The sequence below is a fragment of the Seriola aureovittata genome, chromosome 18 (genome assembly GCF_021018895.1).
Source record: "Seriola aureovittata isolate HTS-2021-v1 ecotype China chromosome 18, ASM2101889v1, whole genome shotgun sequence".
Lineage (NCBI taxonomy): Eukaryota > Metazoa > Chordata > Actinopteri > Carangiformes > Carangidae > Seriola > Seriola aureovittata.
Genome location: NC_079381.1, coordinates 13,472,360 through 13,495,609, shown reverse-complemented (window position 1 = coordinate 13,495,609; position 23,250 = coordinate 13,472,360). Strand labels below are relative to the sequence as shown.

Genomic DNA, 23,250 nt, shown 5'->3' with positions numbered 1-23,250 from the left:
ATTCTGCTATGCAGATGTGTCACTGTGGCGCTTCCAGTCTACAGTATACTCACATCTAAAACTTGAATTCAAAACCAACGTGCCGTTTTCGAGCTATCTAATGTAATAAATCACTTTTTTATGTTAGCACACAATATCAATAGCAATCCGTCACTGCATTAATAGCGTTCTGTGAAGAAGAATTTCCATATCCTTTCCAAAGATTGAATCGCTGAACCGGGGTCATTTCTGGGTTTGTTTCCATGGACACACTTATGTGTAGGTAGAAAGAGAAATGGATGTCATTGGTATGCAATCAGAAACTTAGAGATTACAAATTAAGCCCGAAGCCGACCCTCAACACTTCTCTCACTCTTGCAACACATTTTCAGCTTTTTTTTTTTTTCTTTTTTTTTTGTTTAAAGCTGAATGATTGAAAATAATAGTTCTTTGTTTCTTTTAACATGTATACTGAGTTTAGCTTGTCATTATAGAACAGCTTGAATTTTCAAATCAGTTTGTCTTCCTCTTTCTTGCAGGGCTGGCTTGGTCTAATGGGTTCAGTTCACGTTAGTCCCTTCTTGCAGTTTACAGGCTGTTTCAGAGAGTTGATGTCTGTGCATGTATACACCATATTAATGTGTTATAAAGGAAAAACAAACACATTTTAGAGCGTGTGTGCTGTGGTGGATGTGGTCACTGCTTTTGATTAAATGTGACAATAAAAGGCTAAAGAGTATGTATGCCAAGAATATGACAAAGTCTGTGGAAATGGTATAAGTGGAGTTTGGAGGTTTCATAGTAGATTTGGTGCTGTAGTGGCTCCAAAGTTCCAAAGTACTGCTGTAATTCCCCATTACCTCCTCTGCTCTCCTCTCCTCTCCTCTCCTCTCCTCTCCTCTCCTCTCCTCTCCTCTCCTTTCCTCTCCTCCTCCTGTTGTGTATGATGTGCCCGCCACTCCTGTCGCCGTCTGTGCAGCAGGTGATGATATATGTCTAATGGGCTTCGGGTTCCAGTGTAGCATGACACCACCAGTAATCCTGCCCTGTCAGCGCCACTATCCCTGCCCTGCACTACTCCATCAGGGCTCTCACACCACAAAAATATTGGTTTTTCATTGGAGGGCGAGTGATTCCCCCTCTCCCTCTCTTCCCTCCATCTACTTCAGACAATTTATCTGAGTGCTGAAGGTGAGGGACATAGAAAGAAAGCATAAATCTCAGTCACAGTTTCTTCTATTTAGATACACACCGTTGTTTATTGCTGTTGCATAGGGTGAATTATTATTGATGAGTTACCCTCCCTTCTCTTTTGATGATTTATTGTTGGTATACCAATACTATTATTGATTTACTTTTCATTTAATATGAAATATAGCTCTTATAACAGCCCTCACATCTACCTGTCAATGACATATAGATAAATATTGATGCACTGTGTGCCTTTTTTTTGTTTTCATTGCAGACTTGAGGAAGACATTTGACCAGGAGCCTCTTGGGAAGGAAGTGTCACTTGAGCAGGAAGTGTTGCTCCAATGTCGCCCACCTGAAGGCATCCCAGCTGCTGAGGTAAGGCTCAAAAGTCACTACACCAAGCCACAACACTGTACTTGTTTGGGTAATTTGATTATTTGTTTGAGAAGATAAGTTCTAATATGCACTTATACATGTTTCCCATAGAAATGCAGGCATTTGTGATTATCCAGACTAAGCTCAGCCAAAAGCTCTCGCCTCAAATCCAATAAACTGGCTGTTCTGAAAAAGAGGTTTATGGGAAGAGCTTCACTGACTTTTTTGGAGGTGGTTTCTGCAGAAATGTCACCATCATGCCTGATTTCTGTTTTTTAAGTATATAATGGGCAGCTAAAATGTCCAATTCCCACACAATTGTACATTTAGCGTATGCATTTATTAGCATGTATTGTAGTGCCCGTCACTGGCTCTGTTCTTTCATGCCACATTAAAAAGTGAACACTGTGTTGATTGCAGAATTTGCTTCAGTTGTGAACTCTGCCCATTTCAGAAGTTGTAATGAAATAACACTGAATAAATCTGACACAGTCCAGCACACAGATAAGGACATTTTTCCACCACTGCCTAGGCTATTTAAGCTGTTTGGGTATTTCCTGAACATCAGCCAGTCACTGTAATTTGGTGAGAGGAGAGAGAAACTGTAATTATCTGCAGAGGGGAAAAAAAAAAAGAATAAAACCAGTTGTGTCCCTGTGTTACCTTAGCTCAGCCAATATCTCCAGCCTGCTCCACTTCCTCCCTGCCCTACAGTAGAACACTGTTATAGCTGCATTTGAAAAGGCTCAGTTGAGATTGCAGGAACATAAATAGAGGATGAAAGGGTGGTTTGATGGGTGGGGGGGCTTTGGTGTTTTTTTTTTTTTTTTCTCTTTTTCGGAGCTGGGGGTGTAGAGACTGAACTCTGTAAAGGCTTGTGATTGACCTGGAAAAGCCGAGTTAAGTGAGTGGAACTGCACAGCATTTATCCCCGCTGAAAGTGCTGACAGGCTAAATGGACGAAAGTTTGGGACTGGCACTCGGCAGACTCTCCTTATACAATCCAGGCTTCAGTGTGATAGTGTTGCTGTAACAGCCATATAGTAATGGTGATTCTGCCGCCTGTCTGAGGTCTCCCTGTCAATCCTAGACCGGCTCAGTGTAGCGATTAAAGACTCAGCTGGAGTCCAATCATGGCACATCTATGCTTTCTGAGATATGGAGTTGCTGTGGCAACCCAGATGAAGACATGTCAATATGAATAATATTTTCACTCTGGGTAAAGCTATGCATTCGAGTTTAGTGAATGGTAGAAGTAGAATCAGTGCTGTTTTCATGTAGTTCACCCATCACCAAACTGGCTGTCTATTCAACAAACAAGAAAAAACAGTGTTTGGTTAAGATCTACAAGGAAGAATGAAGTTTCACCATCTCAAGTCAGAATGTTGATGACAGGTGGAGTTCCTCCAAAAAAAAGAAAAGAGAAAACACTGTACAGATTGTTTTCTATTCTCCCTGCATGCACCATTTTCTGTATTCTAACTAAGAGCAGCGGTTGTTTTCTCTGTTTACTTTTCCTTGTATGATCGAGTTGAATTTTGTGTGTGTACAGAGGCCCACTTTCAGCTTCTTTAATTACTCACACTTACCTCATGGCTATGAAAAAAAAGACAACAGTTCCTTTCCACAAGTTATTTTTCCTCTTTTTTTTTTTTCTGAACTCAAACACAGCTGCCTCAGTGGGAAAAAGGACAAAACTGAATGCTGCTTTTTCATCTGTGTTTGTCGGGCCTTTTTCTCACACAAGCCCGCCAGAGAAAAAGCCTCGGAAAAAGCAGATGGGCTAAGTCTGTGGTTACATATGAAATGGCAGAAATATGTAGCAGCCGTTGTGCAGGAAAGATCTGTCATATTTCACCCACTCTAAGACAAAAAAAATATAGAGAGGATGAGAGAGGCTGAAGGCAGAAGGAGAAGAGGTTTGTCGGGGTTGGATCCAGTTGGTTGTTGTCAGGCCTCCAGAGGGCTGTCAGTTCGCTCTGTGGTTCCTTCACAGGCCTTCGCCCAGCGAGGGAGAGGCTGGCAGGATGGCATGCAGCGGCTGAGCCATAAAACCCATACTCTTACAGCACTTTTGTTAAATCATGTGGACTGTATGTGATGGACATTGTGCCGTGTGGCATGGCTCCAAAGCTGTTCTTTCCTGAAAAGGACAAGCAGGACACATGCACACACACACACACGCACACACACACACACACACACACACACACACACACACACACACACAAACACACACACGCACACACACAACCACACACACACACACATTCTGTGCTAACTGTGCATGTAGTTTATTGTCACACAGCTACACTTCCACATGCATGTTCACATGTCAAAGCACCAGCAAGCACATTAACACGCCTGCATTCACAGGCTCACATGATAACATGCTGCCAGCAACTCGGATGAGCACTGAAGGTCTATTCATCTATTCTATAGAGTGAGCACTGATAGTGGCTTACCAGCTGGCATAAGAAGATTCATTGCTGATGAACTGGAAGAAGAAATAAGACTTTTGTGCTTCCTCTTTTCAAAGTGGAATGAAAGAGTTTTTTGATTAGAATCTGTCATTTCAGTTTTTGACAGCTATCCAAACTTCACACAAGTGCAGGGAACTAACGCCATCTTCTATTGTCATTGTTGAAAGCACTTAAATAACTGTTAGAATATTTGCTGTCATAATAGTTAAATGTATGCAAGCATTGACAGTTTCTCATACTTAAAGGTAGAGATAAGCTATGGTGCCAGATTTTAGCAGCTTTTTTTTTTTAGCGATGAGTTACCGCAGTAACTCACCGCGGCTCACACATGCAATTTCAGAACCAGGAAGCCCACATTCTACAGAATCAAAGTAAGTCCATCACAATTAGTTTTGATCTCGGATTACAAAGTGGCACTGTGCTATTTGAGTTCCTCCCTTGTCTTTCCACTTTTCAGATGATTTACATTATAGGTTGTCTTGACGGTTTACCACAGTAATGACATCCTGTGATTCTGTTCAAGTGGTTTTGAGTCTTTATTGGCTTTCTGCAAGGGCTGTTGACTCAAAAAATAAACTTTATGCTGAATAATCAGGATTTTCTCCTGTGATGATGCAGCAGGTTTTCATAAGAAAGCATATGAAACAGTGTCCATCAGAGGTTTTCATATTTGGAGGTTCAATCCGAGGTTTCCTAGCCCTTCAGTTATTCTCAGTTGACACATTGATTTTTCTTACGCGCAGATAGTCCCCAAGTTGTGGAACACACAAACAAACACACAGAGACACACACACACAGACACACACACACACACACACACACACACACACACACACACACACACACACACACACACACACACACACACACATACAAAGAAAACAGGCAGCAGGCATTTATTTTGGCTCTCCTTTCGACCATTACCAATGGAACTTTGGCCTGAAACTCTGCGGGTGAGGTTTCTGAAATAGCACAAGGATTCAGTCATCTGGACGTCTTGTATGGTCTAGATACATCAGACAATCACCAAGCTTCCTCAAAGTCATTGTTACACGTCTCCATGGGTCATGAATACTTGATATATACGTAATCAAGAGCAGATGGAACATGTAACTGTTGAGGCTATTCTAGGAAAGAAGGGAGAAGAAGTGATTTGGCAGGAAAGGCTCTGTGCACTGTGTCTGTGTTGTGTGGGCTTACTTGGTGAGTGCTGCCCATAGATAGATTAATAAATGTAAAGATGGGGATAGAGGAGTTTCCATCAGCTCAACGCAGATCCTTCTCTTTGAATAACTCCATGACACTCTTTCATCAACATCTAAAGGGCCTCCACAGAGGTAACAGTGGCCTCTTTTCATACTCAAGAATATGTGGCAGGCTCATAAAATGGACTTAAATCTCCTTTGTGAAAGAATGCAGCTTTATTGTTCTTTTCTCTTTTCTTCTGCCATGCCCCCCCCTATCTCCAGCTCCACTTCAGAGCACTTGTCACAGCCTTGAGAGAAATACAAGAGTTCAGAGGTGATGCAGCACCGTGAGCTGCTGAGCCTGTTTCCATGGAAGCAGGATTTTAATTCAGGCATCTCCTCAGTCAGCCAGGGTCCTGCCGTGTTATCATGGGTAACGAGTCATTGATGCTCTGCGGGGAAGGGGCCCTGCTGCCGTGATTAAGTACACTGGCTTTACTGAGAAGAAAGCCAGGAAACAAAAAGATCTTTGCTTCACACTCCCTCATCCGGAGAAGTGAGGAAACTAAGATGAATTCAGACAGCTGGAGCCAAATTCAAGAGTTTCATATGTAGTTCTGTGAGTAGATTTTATTAATAAGCTCAAATTACGCTTCCTCCATTTTTTGTTATTGACTAAATGTATAGTGATAATGACTCTCAACACTGAATGTTATGCTATAAAATCTAATATAGCTCAAATATCCCGACCGTGGCACGTTATGGAGATCTAGCGTCCGTCTTTTCCACACATCACACCATGTAAATGTCAGTGATTGCTGTTGATTTTAGGCCCAGTTCCACTTAATAGGCGAAGTAAAGGCATAGCGCAAACAGCAGCTCGTCAGGTCACCTTGTCAAGAAGTAGCTGAGTGCTTCCTCCCAGTGAAAAACGGTGCGCGGCGTATTTATGAGCGGGGCCGGGGATGTCAGGAGTTACAACACTTCAGTGCCCAGTGAAACAGGAAGTGCGTTTTCATTAAGGTTACCCATGGGAAAGAAGGTGTCAGGAGGCCAGACCAAATCCCTCTGGCAACCAACCAAAGATTGCCCTTCAGGCACTCACCTGTCAATCACCTCAGTTCTCCTGTGCAAAGGCTGTGATTTACTCTAATAGCCCAACATGTGTGCTGTCCTCTGTGCTAAGACACTGCCCTTTCTCCTGTTACCTCAAATGAATCGGTTCTTAATAACATTTTCATGCAAAAGCAAACCAAAAAATATGTAAAAAAAAAAATACAATTATTTATTATAGGACGGAGACAGAAGCACTGCTTGAGGCTCTAGAAGGATGCAACCAGAGTTTTAAACTTCTGCTTCACCTGCCATCCCAGTTTTCTCGCAACATATCTTACTTGTTTACAGTTCCAAATCGGGCATAAAATAATAAAAAATCACATCTCTCTAAGCAAACTTGAATCATCGGGAAGGTGAATTGCTGTGTGCCAAGTGGTAGTTTCATTTAACACGGGGAATGAGACATAAATGAGAGAGTTCTCATTTCGGGGTAAACTGTATCTTTATCACTTTGAAATGGTTTTTGAGCCGATTGCACTGAGCTTGTGAATCAGTTCCAGCATTTTTATCCTTTCTGCTGAGGGTTGTATTGTATACCGAGAGAGTTGTGACCTCTATCACAGCACAAAAACCCTCCTACTTGGTGGAGTTATCATCTAAGCTTTTCTAAAGGCCAGGGGAGACTCTCGGGAGAGCAAGGCATGCGTGCACAGTGTGTATCACTCAGTTCTCCATCTTGCAAAGCCTTAACAATGGCTTATTCTAGTTTATTATTTAATATTTCACATAAAATAGCATGTGTGTGCCATGCTTCTCTGCAGTCAACTTGTAAATTCAGACTTGTCCACCCACACACGGATGTATCAAAACATTTTGGCTTAAAAAACAAAATGCGCAGTATAATGAATAAATCCCATCAAAAATATAATCAGCTGTTTCTTGGACCAAGGATGGTTTATACACCAAATTATGAACAAGTCATTTTTTTTTTAGATACCTTGCCAACAAACAGACAAAAGAGAGAGTGAGGAAAACATAACCTCCCCCAAACTTTATGTCACTTGTAATGGCGAGTGAGTGATCGTGGGAATCATATCTTAAGAGGCGTATGAAGAGTGTGAGAGAAAACAGAAAGAGCTGTGTTACAGAAGTGAAGTGTTTGGCTGTCCTTGGAGCTAGTTTAAGAAATGGCTGCTCTCCTTCAGCAGACTGTGCGGAGCTACAGGCAGGGCAGAGCTGGAGGAGGTCATTACTCCTGGCTCCAGTCTCAGCGATCCGTCTTCTGTATGGACACCTACAGCAGTAACCACTCCAACTCCACCTCTGTTACCTAACCTTGTTCTCCCGAAACCCTTCCCATTCCAGCTCCTCCGCATACACCCTCACAAACACACACACACACACACACACACACACACACACACACACACACACATACACAAATACACACAGCTTAGCACCGGCATATACACACATACAAACATTTTTCAAATCGCATCTCAAATCACACCTTTGTGCATTTCAGCTTGTTAATATTTATACAGCTCACATTTCCATACTTGTCATGCAGGCAGATGCAGAGCATATGGCTTGTTGTCTCGTAGTGAATGATTGAATAATCAGTTTGTAACCTTTTGTGGCTCATTCTCCAGGTGTGTCATTCAAGCTTGGAGCGGATATATGCTGTGAAATAAGGGAAATGAATAAATTACTTTGGATACATAGTTAGACTTCACATGGAGAAGCAGGAGAGCTCATAATGACTTCTCTGTAGAGGAGTCGCGCACATTGCTGTGGAACATTTTTTTTTTTTCCCTCCATGTTCTTTTCACACCCCTTTCCACCCCCATACTGCTGTACGTTCTATTTTTGACACAACAGCGATGAGTAATGAATGGTTTTGCCTTGCACTGGTTCTTAACAAGTGAGTGGATTGTATACAGTGTGTTCTGTATATTGGGCTAATTAGTGTTGTGCTGGAACACCGTGGCAGCGCACAGAAACATCCCACTCAGTGGTTGCTCCCACGTCCACGCTGCTATGGCCTGGTCTGCAGCCGGTTGTGTTTGCTAGTGGGAGGAAAAAGTGACAGTTGAAGGACACTGAAGCTGCATCCTAGTTTTTGATTCTTTAAAGGACATAGACCACCAGGGTGGGGTCCTCCAAAAGACCTGAGGGCTACATGTCTGCTTTGACTTCATGCCCTGATCCAGTTTAAAGTTCCAGATGTGATATCAGACATATAGAGCTGTGATATAAAACTGGAAAATAAAAAGAAATAGGTGTATTTTTAATAATCACATGTAGGTGGTGGAGACCAAAAACAGAGCTTTAATAATACAGTAAATATTGGACTTACATTAGTCAGGTGGACACAAGCATGACTCCAATTGAATATTGATATTGATCTTCTGGATGTGTAGGCAACAGTTTGCCATATTAACTTTATAATGTAAGCAATACAGTATGTCAGATTTAAATAAAAAGGTCCAAACAATAAAGTATCCCCTTTCAAGAGGAATTACATCACAGTAAAGAAGTAATGATACTATTTCATGAGAACTTTAATGGTAAATATACTGTATAGTGTAGTGCTATGTTTACCAACAAATACCTGGTTGATACATTGTGGTCATATGGAATTTCTCAACTTTACAACTTGACAAGGATCAGCTGAAAATGCATGAAATTCATTACGAGTACAAGCAGCTGCCTTTCTTCACATCTGGAGAATCCTCTTAAAATGAAACGAGCCTTGTTGAGCCATTACGTGATATCCGATCTAGAAATGCAGAGTTCAGAGGGACCAGTCTCTAAAATGGGATCCAGTTTCAGTGTGTGTGAAAGGCAACGCCACGGAGAAGCTGCAGCTGAAGACACGACACTGACGAGCTGCTTCTGAACTCCTTCCGTCTGTTGGACCGGCTTAATGAGTCCTGCGTGCGCAAGGTCTCTGTACGTCTGTGATGTACGCACGCCTGCTGCAGCTACGCCTACAACACGCATTCACACACATGTCACTGATCCATCCCTATCATTCATGTCCCTCCTCCACATTGTGCAGCACCTCCCCATATCTCTTCTTCTAACCTGTCTTTCTTATTTTGCTCAATAAAATCCATTCCAGTACATCCTGGTCTGTGAAATTTTCCAGAGCTGTCTCTTCGCAGTTGGATCTCTTTCTTCTTTGTTTACTCCTCGCTTCAGCGTTTCAGAGTCTTCACCTCTTCCACACAAAGTCACTTTCCACCCCCATTTTTTATTCTGTCTGGACCGTCTTTGCCTCTCAGTGATGCACGTGCACCTGCTTTCCTCCTCACTCATCTGTCTTCTCCTTCCCGTCTTGTGTCTACCTGTCTCTCTCTTTGTCGCTGTCCTCTTCCCCTCTAAGTTTTGGTGCCTGTCTCAACGTTGTCTTCCTCTCCGTCACTCGGCTGTCTCGACCAGACAGGAAGACTCCCTCTCTCTATGACAGCTGACATGTGGCAATTTCCCTTCGTTAATGACAAGAAATGTGCCAATTACCTCTCCGGATGTTTCACTGCCAATCAGACACTAACGAGCTGTGTGTGTGTGTGTGTGTGTGTGTGTGTGTGTTGTGTGTGTGTGTGTGTGTGTGTTTGTGTGTGTGTGTGTGTGTGTGCGCAAGTAAGAATCTGTTGGCATGAGAGAAAGTGCTGTATGAGATGTCGTTTTCTGCTGAATTTTAATCATTGGAAATCTTTTTCGCAAGTGTAGTATAGACATTGGCTTACCTTTTCATCTCTGGTTTTATTAATGAGTCCTAATTATAGTCGGTACAGCATAAATGATGGGTGAACTGTTGCTCACTTCTGCGCTCTCTGTATGCACACACACAAACACACACTCACACACATACACACACACGTTCCCACTTCTGACATGAGTTTCTACCACTTTCTATCCCTCGTCACTCTGTCTCCCTCCCACCCCTCCATCTGCGCTGAAAAGCTCTTTTGTTCAATTTTTAATTACCTTCTCATTTAGAAAGTGCTCTTGACATCTGAATGCAGCACGGTTGGAGAGGCTGCCTCTGTGATTGGTGCAAAATTGGATAACCACCTTTTTGTATCAACTGTCAGTCTCTGTTCTAAGATCAGACCTTTCACTTCACAATGCCCCGTGCTCTGTACACCCACTGCTGTGAGCACTAAAAGACAAAATATTTATCATGTCAACAAAACCATTGTTTCTCTTCTTTGCATCATCTTTATTTGTTTTATTGGACTTGTGTTCCTTCATTTTCCAGCATGACAAACGGGAACAAAGAAGACACAAATTGGTAGTCAGATCACTGTCAAATCTTTGTTCTCTAAACACAGGGGTCGTGCGCTCTGGTCATGTTTGTCATATTTGTTAGTTTAATGCAGTTTTAAAGATCGATGCTTATATTGTAAGAATACACACAGAAAACCTATGAAACTATTATTCAGCAAATACATTGATCCATGCTCTATAATCACTTTAGCCTGTAGCTGTTATTTACCGTATTTGTATATGTACAGAATACAATAAGAGGAACTTAATGAAATTGTCTTTGCTATCACCAGAAGCGACAGGTTAGTGAATTTGCTACTAAATTCTTCCAGTGCTCCAGTCCTCAAACTCCTGACAGATGTCTTACTGTCACCTCGACAGATGTCAAAACAGATGAGTTGTTATACGATTAAAACAGAAGCCAATTTAAAAGGAAGGGCCTGAAATACCTAATCACACACAGCCGTCACATATAAACACGCTCAGCTATAAATTCCAGGGGTAACCAATGAAAAATGCTCTATAGTCTTAAACTGAATGTGTTTTTTTTACCTATGTGGGTTTTAGTTACAAAAAAAATGGAAAGACTGACACCTGAGAATTGACCTTGCCAATGAAATGACAAAGAATATTGTCATTTTTGTCTGATGTTCTCACAGCGACCTCCCTCGCGGCCTGAATGTCAGTAATTCCAACACATCCGCCGCTAACACAGATGAGATCTTTTGTTTCTTCTGTCTTCACACTGCAGCTTTCACGGACTTGTGTAATAATAAAGCAACTTTCATCAAAACATCTAGTCATAAATTAGATATATAATATATGTAACGCATCTCCTATACATCGAAACTTTTGTCATGCGGCACTTTACTGCATTGTGCTCGTGTGAGAGAGAGGTTTCATTTCAGCTAGTTAGACGACTGGCGAGGGATTCTCATCCTTCCTGGCTCTATGAGATTGATTCGGCTGATACATGTTTATGGAGAAAAACACTCATAAGCGCCAAATAAGCAGTGAATATACATCATGCTTGCAGGGGGCTCTTCTGATATTAACTTAGCATCCAGTTGCTGAGGTGCTTATGAGGTGCTGCGATGTAAGCGTTGCAGTGCATTGATTTGAAGTAAACACAGGTCTGAAGAGGTTAAGTGTGAAATAATTGTGAAGTGAAGCATTGAAAATATTCTTCTCAGCCTCTTCTGTGCGTTCCCACTGGATAAGAGAGCAGGCAAACCTCGCTGAGGTGTGACGCTGATGGCATCTTTTGATATCTGCCATGTCAAGCTAACGCAGACACTAGTGAAGCTGGTGATGCATATAACCCAGTGCATGTCACTATCAGCCCGTCCTCTCTTCTGAGAAAGTTCTAACAATGGCCAGTGTGTCGTACATCTCTGCACCACTACGTGCTGTTTCTGTGTTGTTTCTTCAAAAACTCCAAGGACAACACAGACTGTTTTGTCTTGTCGGGACTCATATCAGGTTATTGCCCCACTTTTTTTTCTTTTTTTTTTTTAAAGATACTTTATCTCTCATGAGAAAGACCCTTTATAAACATCCTGCTTATCTTTTGCCTGTACTGTGCTCCTTGGTGTCTTATCTCTTATCTCCTCGTGGGATATCACAATACACAGGAAGTTAGCTGTTTGCCAGGCCTCCTCATGACTGGACAGCTTCTTTGAAGAAAACCAGAGAACCGGGAAATATTTTTGAATCAAAGTGGCCGCAGAAGTGTGAGGCAGCACGTGCGATTCTTTTTGTGATGCCAAACCTTTTACGCCGCTTGAAGAGGAAAAAGGATCTTGGTGATTTACAGCCAAATAAAGGCTCGAAATGGTCCCCTGCTCCGTGATAGTGCCCAGAGTTCAATATCAGCATCATTTAGGGATATGACGCTCATAAGGAAAGGTCAAAGAGTCTCTCAGCTTCACGAATCGCGGAGAGTTTTCTTTCTCTGCTGTCTGACAGTGCTGCTGTGACTGTTGTGCTTTGTTCTAGGGGGAGAATAAAAAAGAGAGCGATAGCTATTGACTTTTTTTTTTCTTTAGCATTACCTCAGAGACTTAAACAATTGTGCTGTAATCCTTGCACTCAGTGTTATTTCAGAAGTTAGGCGGAGACAAGAAAAACTACAGCTGTTTAAACACTTTGCTGTGATTCTTCTACAATTTAATGAGGTCAACCATGTCTTATATCTACTCTCACATCTTCTGTTTGCAGTACTTTTCTGTTGCTTCTGAGTTGCCTGTGTTTCATCTTCTTCATGTTGTGCTCCCTCCCTCCTCCTCTTCTTCTTCTTCTTCTTCATCTTCTTCTTAGGTGGAGTGGTTAAAGAATGAGGAGGTTATTGATCCCGCAGATGACAGAAACTTCTATATCACCATCGACCACAACCTGATCATCAAACAGGCCCGCCTCTCCGACACTGCCAACTACACATGCGTGGCCAAGAACATTGTGGCCAAGAGACGCAGCACCACCGCCACAGTTATCGTCTACGGTAAACTACTATGTTACACTGAACGATACAGTCAGTAGGATCTTACTATCACATCTCTTGACCTGCAAACACTAATCCTCCACATGTGAGATTAGCAGAGTCAGAATGTGCTGCGGAGGAAAAGTGTTGAATTCCTATAAGAAGTCAGCTCAACTCAAAATAAAACAAATTTCAAAGTCACTCTGCATAAAGCAAATCCCTTTCTCTCCCGTGGCATGTAACATGCACTCATTTTGTTCCTGCCGGAAGATGTGCTAGGAATGGAAGATTTGTGATTTTTCTGAACTGCAAGCAAGGTGCTGATGTGGCTGAGCCGTACTTAAAGAGTCCCCCGCTGTGGTTTCACACAGACTCACCCGCTGTCTCCCCAACATCAACTAACATGACTGTCATTGCGCAGCAACGCCTGCCTGCTGGAGGCTACTCAAGACAGGAGAAATGACACATGAAACAGATGCTCTTCTGAACCTGAGACACTGCTTTTCTGTGTGGAGTGACGACTGGTTTGATAGTTTAGTTGACTGAGTTCACCCTGTCCTTGATAGAACTCCTCATGATACTTCTGATCTGCCTTTGGGGACTGAGTGACATCACAACCTCCCTTGTTTCAGAAAGACTCAGAAGAAACTACGTACAGACTCTATCCGCATAGGTTGTATGAAGAGAAAATGGCTTGTTGTTTTGTTTGTTGTAACTTTAGTTACACTTAAGTGAGCACTGAGAATAATGTGGCCATTGGCGGGTGTAGAAACACAAATTGTAAATCCAAGAGAGCAGATTTCAGGGACAAAGGTCGCTGTCTCTGCAACGCTTTCCTGTCACTAACGCGGTCTATTAGGACTTAGTGTTGAAAAACTGCTTTGATGTCGACTCATCCTTGAGAGAAAGTAACACAAGCCACTGCATCTGTTTGTGCTGTCCTTGCTTCTTTATCCCTCTTTTCCAAAATGGGATCCTCGCAGATTTATGCACAGCTGTGCTGTATGTGAACACACACATCCCCACAAAGCAGTGTGAGAAACCCAAAGGATAAGGGAGAGTTGTGTCTCTGCTAGTGATGAAAAAGTGAGAAGGGTAGGCAGTGTGTTTTTAGCCCAGTGGTTTGCAGCCCAACCCTCTGCAAGGACACTGGAAACAGGAGCACAAGCTGGCAACAAAAAGAGAAAAAAAAAAGAGGGAGAGACACAGAGATAGAGGGAGAGAAAAGATAGAGCCATAATCCATGGAGGAAAGAAAGCAGACAGTAAAGAAATGTGGGGTTTTGGCAGTCTTCCCCTAGAGTCCAATATTTTGGGCTTCACTCATAAGCATGTCATATTTGAAAGTCTGAGGCTCCAAGGGGCCCAGCTCCACCATCTCAAATGCCACAGACTTGTTCTCAGCCACAAGCCCTGGTGTCACTCTCCACTGGATTTAGTCGCTGACAGAGATGGATGAGAGAGGAAGAGAGGCATTAGGAGGAATCAGTGAATGGAAAATGCAGCAATCTGACCAGAATTTACTGTCTGGCTGCGTGGCAAAGTAACGACCTGAGATCTCAGGGTCAAAACGCAAAAAAAAAAAAGCTCTACAGTGTACACACATTTTTATAATGGGCACATTTTGCTGCATTTTCATTTAGTTAAATCTTATCATATTTTTATGTATTTCATTTCACCCCAATCTATGTTTTTTTTATCAGCTTTATGCCCTTTTATAAAGCACTTGTTTTTGTAACTTGCAATATAAAAGCCATCTAAATAAGAGCTGAGAAAATAAACAGCACTCATATATAATTCAACATGTTTTATTACCTTGATTCCAGTGAATGGTGGATGGTCGACATGGACAGAGTGGTCAGTGTGTAACAGTCGCTGTGGCCGTGGATACCAGAAACGCACCCGCAGCTGTACCAACCCAGCACCACTCAACGGCGGAGCCATCTGTGAAGGGCAAGGCATCCAGAAACTGGCGTGTAATCCTCTCTGCCCAGGTATGGCGTATAAAATTACAATCCACCCACTTCTTAGTGGGTAGAAAGGGTTTAGGTGCAAAAATGCAAAAAAAAAATATGATGCAACTCTGTGTTTGCATTTTTCGCTCTGTTTGTGCCCTCCACCCTTACGTGTGTCTCTCTCCCACATATCTCTCGCTGTCTCAATCACGTATCCACTCACCCACTCATGCACTGGTTTGTCTTCATCTCCTCATTTGCCATTTCATTCACTCTGCCCTCGTCTGTCCTGTCTGTTGTGTGGTAGTGGATGGCCTGTGGACAGAGTGGAGTAAGTGGTCCACCTGTGGGACAGAGTGCACCCACTGGAGGAGGAGAGAATGCAGCGCCCCAGCACCCAAAAATGGTGGAAAGGACTGTGAGGGCATGGTACTCCAGTCCAAGAACTGCACCGATGGGCTGTGCATGCAGAGTGAGTACCTGACTAATCCTCTGCTACTCTCTCTGACCTGCCGACCAAAGAAATTTCTTTACCCTTTGACCATGAGTTTCACTCTGCTCTTTCATCACCACGCTGTGTTTCACATCCCCACATAACACTCTCACCCTGTCTCTCACTCACTCTGTTTCACTTCGCTCATACATAAACGATAAGACATGCTAAAACGCCTTTCTTTCTGTCTCCTGCACTCGATCTGTTTTTCTTCATTTGCACATGCATAATACACAAAAGCCGTTGGATGAAAGTGACATAAAAGCAGAAACCACCGCGCATCTTTTCCTGTGTCAGCTCTGCTGAAAATATAAGTATATATTTAAAAAAAAAAAAAAAGACTTGGCCACATGGGGAAGCGCTCTAAGTAATTATCCTTGTCACAAGCTAAGCATTTGGGAGTTATATTTAAAATAATAATAAGTGATTATATTGTAATTACATAAGGGGGGGTCACAGCTACCAAGCTGCTGTGATTGCTACCTTAATTTAAAAACTCTGGATTCTTTAGGTCTAATGAGAGGAAACGTGAAGCCACATAGTGGCACGAGGTTAGACGTGCTCCTTTTCCTGAGCTGCCAATTACATGTGTTGGAAAGTGAGCAAGTATTGTACATTTTGTACATTTTCTCTTTACATTTAATCTCCAGTATGCAGCATTTCCCTCTCATAAATCACAATTTTTCTCTTGGTTTTATTGTTTTGTTGCTAACAAAAAAAAAGGGCAGTAGCCAGTCTGTGGTGAATTCAGATATTTTTCTGGAGGCAGCAAATTGTTTTCTGTTTCTCTTTCTTCTATCAAGTTAAAAACAGCCACGCAGTTCAGTTGGGCCAACAGTCCTGCTCCCACTCCCTTATAATACATTCAGTGATTAGAATCATGCTGCAGTTGCTCTGATGTGCACGTGTCTGCGCGTGTGTTCATTGCAGTGTTTAGAAGTTACTGGGTAAAGTGATTGATACACTGAAGTTCATCTACTTACTCTATAGTCTTTGTCTCCTGGTTGTTACAGAGCCTGTGCCTGTAATAACAAGAGAGTAGCAGAAGGAGAAAGCTGGAAAGACTGCACAGTAACTGAGTTAAACTCTGTGTCTAGTTCCATAAAATTCCTCTCCACATCTTTGAAGGTGTTAGACTCACAAATTGTCACAGCTGCCTCCGTCGTACGTATAACCCACTACAGATGGTGATTGTGACACTAATAATATAATAGGATGTCTAGAAGTCTAGAATTTGATACAGCTGGCCGTCATTGTGCGCAGCTGATCTGAGCTTTTGCTGCACTATGGGGTTGTAAACTGCCACCTGCAGTAATATGCTGACATGACGAACTATAGGTTTCGTTTGACATCACATTGGCTGCCAATATGCTTCTTCAGATGCAGCTGCCTGAAGGATCTGCATGTCTCTGTCCAAAGTAAATACATACCATGCTGTGTGTCTGTATGTACTGAGGATTGACAGGAAACTGTGACTTCAGTGTACATTGATTTCATTCAGAGGAATGCATGAGCTGATATTATAGCCAAGGTCATATGTCTATGGTGTATATAAAGATCAGAGGGCAATCTATGAGAGGACCTACTCGTGTTTGTCCTATTCATCTTATTTAATTTCCCTCTGCGCCACAACATGTGTTCACCCCACATTTCCCCTCCCCACCGCACGCCCCCTGTAACTCGGCCGATCACAGAAGCATTAGTTCTTGGTAGATTGATGGCCAGTTTGCAGAGAATATAAAGCCGTAATGATATAGATTTAGGATCATTTCAGGGATTGATTTTTTTTGGAAGCTAAGAGGGTGAAGCCACTTATGTCAATGCTAATGACCATTTCCACTAGCATTTAGGAGAACGGCCCATTATCTAAAAGCTCACATTATAGCAAATATGATTGGGAATGGAAGTTGTGTGCAATCTGAACTCACCTTGGACCGTTGATCTGCTCCCTCCAGTGCAGCGCCGGCATCTGAGCAAACACGTGTCTGTGGATTCCGTTGCAGCTTGATCTTATTTTCTGTTGTTTGAATTTATTTAAATCATTTCAATTGCAGTCCATCGCAGAGATCTGGCAAAGCAATATGATATGACCAGACCTGGAAACAGAACTCTTGGTGCTGCTCCTTTGCAGCCCGCTGTAAAAACTCTGCTGACCTGAGTCAAAAAGGAAAGAGTTGTGTTATAATTTACTTTGTGTCTTTTTTTATCACATTTAGACAGTCAGGGAGTTTGGGGGTTGGGCTTAACAAAGTTAAGTATCTGCAGATTGATCTAGAGAGGTTGCACTTTGCCTGTTCAGACAGAACTTCCCAACTCTCAACATATGAGTATAGTTTTCACACTTCACTGAGGCTCACCTGTCTAAATCTCTGTTTTGCACTCCCTTATGGTCTGTCTTCCTTGATTCTGATGTTGTTTTCCAAGCCTTTGGTAAGCCTGCTCTCAGACATGACATTTTCTTGACATATTGATCTAGAGAAAGGGGAGCGCACACTCCAGCAAGGGCAAATGCTTTATTGCTATCAAACAACAGAGACTGGAAAATCATGACTCAAGGGTTCACCTCAGCCTTCCAAGAACATGAAGTGATTTACTCTTTATTTTTGTGTGCTTTAAATGTTTGTTTAAATGTAAATAAATAGAATCATCTCACTTATATAGCATAACCAAGAGGTAGTAGATGCTAAAAATGAACCTTTAGCTATTCAAACGTTGACATCAGTTTTGCCAGATGACAATATATTTTCCCTGAGGTTGGAAGTCTGCCATATTCAAAGAAGTAATGACTGAAACACCGACAATGATTTCTTCTACGTGTCCCCTTTACTCCCCGACTCTGTGCTGTCAGTAAGGAACAATTCTTGTCCGCCTTTCTCCGAGGTTTCCTTTGGAGCCCACCCACTGAAGCATGCCTTTACCTTGCTGCAGTATACTGTACACTCAGTCAGGATGAACAGAAACTCTACAGGATGGGTTCAAATGGGCCATCAGTTAGACTGACCCCGACAGTCACCTCCCCCTGCTCCATCCAAGCCTCCCTGTTGCCTGATTACATGTACCCACCAGCCCCATTTATCAAGCCATTGATTTTCCTGTCGGTCCACTTGTCTGCCTGTGGCTCTCTCCCTCTCCAATAAGGACTTCATTGTTTGTATAGTTGTTTATGGATGTCCCAGGGAGACTGAATATTATGTGTACTAGTGCGCTATCCCTGGCTGCCATCGTCGCCTGCTTTCCACATCACTCCAGCATATTACCTGGCCACAACAAAGCCAACCACAGCCCCAGTTGGGGAGTGTTGGAAGTTTTTCCTCCAAATCTCTGTTCTTCAACCTTTTTTTTTTTTCCATTCCTTGCTTCCCTAACATAATCGTTCCTTTTATCCCGTGCGCCACCCTCTCCATCCACCTTCCGGTGACAGATGCAAGGCTGTAGGTTCTATTGACTCTGCTGTAGCCCACACTTTATCAGCCCCCTCCATTCCCCTCACCTGCCAGCATCAGTCCTGCTGCTGCTGAGGCACTAAGCCCAGTTGATGGATCACGCCACTCCCTCACAGAGCCTCCATGTTCCCCCTGCTCTTCTCATCCATCTCTATACTCTGCACAGAGATCTGGAGAGGAGGGGCAAAATCAAGAAAGATCGCTTCCCTGTGTCATCACTCCTACTCATGAGTTTGTTGCTGTCTCATTTGTTGAGTTTGTTTTTCTGTTGGCTTAAATTTGATTTTCATCACCCCTCTCCCTCCACCACCCTACCCTACCCTACCTCTCCTACTCTCTCTCCCATCCCACAATCCCTTCCTCTCTTCAAGGTTCCTTATATCAGAAGTCCTCTGAGGCAAAAGACAAGAATGATTTGGGAAATTCATGTGAGTTATTGTTTTTTTGTTATCATTATTATTTTTTTGTTTACATAATTTCTTCATTCTCATGTCTATTTTTGTCTCTGTTTTATTTAGCGATCAATTCATGGGCAGGTTGTTCACAAGGAATTTGCAGTCTCACATAATCTCAGACAAACCATCAGAAAAAGAAAAACTTTGTTTATTACAGAATGGAAATACATGTTTGCCATTGTTCTCTCTTGACCATTTACATTTCATTACTATTATTCTGTTTTTGTTTCTTTTTACTTACATTCAACCACCTCAGGGCATTTCCCTTTTGTTTTTTGATTTCTGCTCTATCCTTTCTCTTAATGTGTCTCTGCTAGCTGGCTGCCCGTTCACAGCCACGTTACTATTCTGTAACTTAGAACTGACACTGCCCTTTACCCTGTTGCTCCTCATGAACTTCATCCTGACACTTTGCCTCACTGTCAGCACAGCCGCTGAGTCTGGTCTCTTTGTAGCGCACCCTCCCTCTGTAAATCTCTGCGTCCTCACAGAGAATGGAGTGTTCAATAATCCCTTTCATTTCCATTTCTTGTACTTTTCCCTTTCCGACAATGGCTCATGTTCAAAGGGATGTATTAATCTAAGTGATACATTTTAATGCGTACACTTAGCAGGTTGCTGCCTTTATCATCAAAGCGTGGATGGAAGATTGTTCGACTGAGGGGATATATGTTAAATAACTGCGGGGAAGCTTGGCAGAGAGAGCACAGTGAAATTACATTTTCAGACTTTCATCATTGGCTCCCTGTTCTGTTTTCTGTTCATGTCTGTGCTAGAGGAAGGATTAGAGGACTAACATATATGAGGATGTATCTTGTCATTCCTTCCAAGTGGGATGTCTCTGTTAAGGCTGAAAAGAGAATACCAGGCCACACATGTCCTTCCTGGGAACTAAGAGAAATTAAGCTTTTGAAATTACTACAGTAATAAATCTCCCACCTCTTTAAATTGTGGCCATTCAGCTACTTCTTAAACTAAAGAAACTATCTGTTTTTTAATCACTATGTTTATACTGTCATTGTAAGAAATGCCCCAGTGAAGGTCATAACCAATTTTTAAATTCAGCAGAGATTTTCTAAAGGCATGAAATGTAATCTATTTTAAGTGTTGAAAAATGTACTTGTTCAATCAAGAAAATCAAGTCATAACTAGCTGTGGAAAAAACACAGTTACTATATCAAGTATGTGATAAAAAATTACACAACTTGCGTCTTTCACTTGTCACAAAAGCACTCTGCTCTTGCCTCTTTCCTCTACTCCTTCATTCTCCTTTGTGCAAGAGAGCGCAAGTGACAGATTGAGTGCCATCTGCATCCCTGAGACACACAAGGCTAATTTACACAAATGCTCGGCCATCATGAATGTCCTTAAAGTGCTGTGTATGGATTGATGTCTGATGCTGCCATCTACTGGTGCAGATTCTGTTCAATTTGCATACTCAAATTATTATTCCCTTATCAAAATCCTTTTTTTCCCCCTCTTATTAATGAGTATGCACTTATGTGCTTTGGTCTTCGACTTTTTGTACAACCCCCCTGGCATTTACAGTGTGTATTCATGCCTTGAACAATGCACACACACACACACACACACACAGGCTCACACATGCCCTCTAAAGAAGAGTTTCTCCTCCCATTTGTCAACTTGGTGACAGTGAAGGACATTTTTCACCAAACACCACAGAGAGTTCAGACTGTCAGTAGGCATCCATTAAAAGGTCTGATCTGTAATGAGCGCCTGTCTGAGTCTGCGTTTCTAACAGCCACTATATCCATGCCAGGCCTAGTAATCACAGAGGTTTCTCCAGCTGGAGAGTGGACAGAAAGACTCTGGGTGGGAGACAGAGATGAAAGACAATTTGAGAAATGCAAGCTATGTCTAGATCTTATCTGCAGTGTGTAAGAACAAAGACAGAGACAGACTCTGAACTCCAACACAGAGCACGGTAATTTGAAGATGAAAACATCTATATCTCCGTCTTCAGAACTTTTGATCTCGCTTCTGAGCCTGCTTGTTAGGACAGTGTGTCATTGGGTTGCACTGAAGCAGCCTTCCCTATTAATTGCACTGCTGTGCAAAGAGTTTGTCATCATTATCTTTATTTTGTTGTTTATTCTTATCTTTATGATGCATGGTATATATATATATATACACACAATATGGCCTCCTAAAAGAAACATGGACATAGGTTACAACTATTGCATATGTTTGGCAGATTTCTTTGTGAGTAAGGGCTGTATTAAATAAAAACTGTGAAAATTAAATGTTAAGTGGTAAAGCTGAAAGGTGAAAAATACCTAATGTTGTGTTTCAAACAAAGTGACTCACTTCTGACATTGTTATTCCATTAACACACAGACTGATTGTCACAGCAGGTCAGCATTAACTTCAATGAAGAAAAAGACAGGGGGATATACAGTATGCATTTATTTCCCAGTAGATGGTTATTAATATCCGGCTCAATCTTTAACCAGGATATTAGTCTTCTGATAATGGCTTCATCACAGCTCCTGCATATTGAGAAAGAAAGCTTAACGCTGTTGATATGAACTTATGAGATTTTAAAAGACTGTTTTTCTCTCCATGTTTTGTCTCTCTTCCCACACCCCATGTCCCCCTCCTTCATCCAGTGGCCCCCAGTACAGATGATGTGGCTCTGTATGTGGGTATTGTCATAGCGGTGATCATGTGCCTGGTTATCTCTGTCGTCGTGGCGCTCTTCATCTACAGGAAAAACCACCGGGACTTTGACTCTGACATCATTGATTCCTCTGCCCTCAACGGTGGCTTCCAGCCAGTCAGCATCAAGACTGCTCGCAAAGGTGTGGAACAGGAGAGATATGTATATGTGTTTTTTTCTGTGTGTATGTGTTTGCCTGCTCATACGGGTTTTAGTGTCTTGCATCACCTGTGAGTGAGCTAGTGAACACCAGATGACAAGGGCTGGGATGATGATACAACACTTGAGTTTCACTGGGCTTTACAGACTACAATGTTTCTTTTTTCTATATCTTATTTTAAAATATATAAACTTCTTTTTTAAAAAGCCCTTTTGTACACCTAACAACAAAAGCAAAAATTACAAATTAAAGGAGCTATTTGTAAGTTTTGCTATTGTTAACAGCCAGCGTTAGAATTAACAGCTGTTTACTTACCAGTCTAGACGAAATGTTGCGCGTTGAGCATCAAACTTCATTCTTTTACTCGCCAACAGCTGTCTCCAATGATGGAAAACGTCGCCAATGTTAACTCTTGTTTCTATCACGTCTTCTCTTCTACAGAAGTTAGCATGCTAACCAGCTAGCCCTGGCCCATCTCGTCATTTTCCGATAGCGGCTCACTGTAGCCTCCAATCTGCTCTGAAGACGTAGCATTGTTCATAGGGCGTATTATAATCTCTTGTCTTGGAAACGCAACAATGGCCGACACTCTTGTCAAGCGACAATCACCACCACCCAGTCCCGCCAAGAAACCATGTTCGCCAGCAGAAATAATCCTTTTAATTTGTTAGTAATTTGTTAAATGTCTCTCACCTTACAAGAACTTTACGTAAATAAGATATAATAAACTGGGCAAAGTTATGTTATGTATCAGTGAATATCAGTTTGAAGCGTAAGTAAACAAGACTACAGATCTGAGCGGGCATTTGATCCTGGAAGGTTTCAATATTCAGTGCTACAAACACATTTCAGCCTGCACCAAAAACAGTATTAAGATTCAATACCCAGCCCGAGGTGGTACACCTGTTTTGTCGTGGGAATTACTTGCATTAGCAGCCCAGAGCAGCATTAACCTGGTGGGATATGTTTGACTCTGGCAGCACATGTGTGTTAGTGATGATGTGAATGTAAATGCGCCCTTTTGACTGTAGATG

At 42.2% G+C, this 23,250-nt stretch overlaps 1 protein-coding gene across 3 annotated transcripts in view; it reads left to right on the top strand.

Moving 5' to 3' along the window:
* The window catches only part of unc5cb (unc-5 netrin receptor Cb), a 111,923-nt gene that overhangs the window by 74,894 nt on the left and 13,779 nt on the right, over positions 1-23,250 (top strand). The window contains exons 4-9 of one of the 3 annotated variants that reach the window (XM_056402949.1): positions 1,445-1,548; positions 12,872-13,052; positions 14,857-15,024; positions 15,293-15,457; positions 19,293-19,349; positions 22,007-22,198. In XM_056402949.1, the coding sequence (XP_056258924.1) occupies positions 1,445-1,548; positions 12,872-13,052; positions 14,857-15,024; positions 15,293-15,457; positions 19,293-19,349; positions 22,007-22,198 (867 nt within the window). The remainder of the gene's footprint in view (positions 1-1,444; positions 1,549-12,871; positions 13,053-14,856; positions 15,025-15,292; positions 15,458-19,292; positions 19,350-22,006; positions 22,199-23,250) is intronic. The other 2 variants (XM_056402950.1, XM_056402951.1) reach the window with 2 other exon arrangements.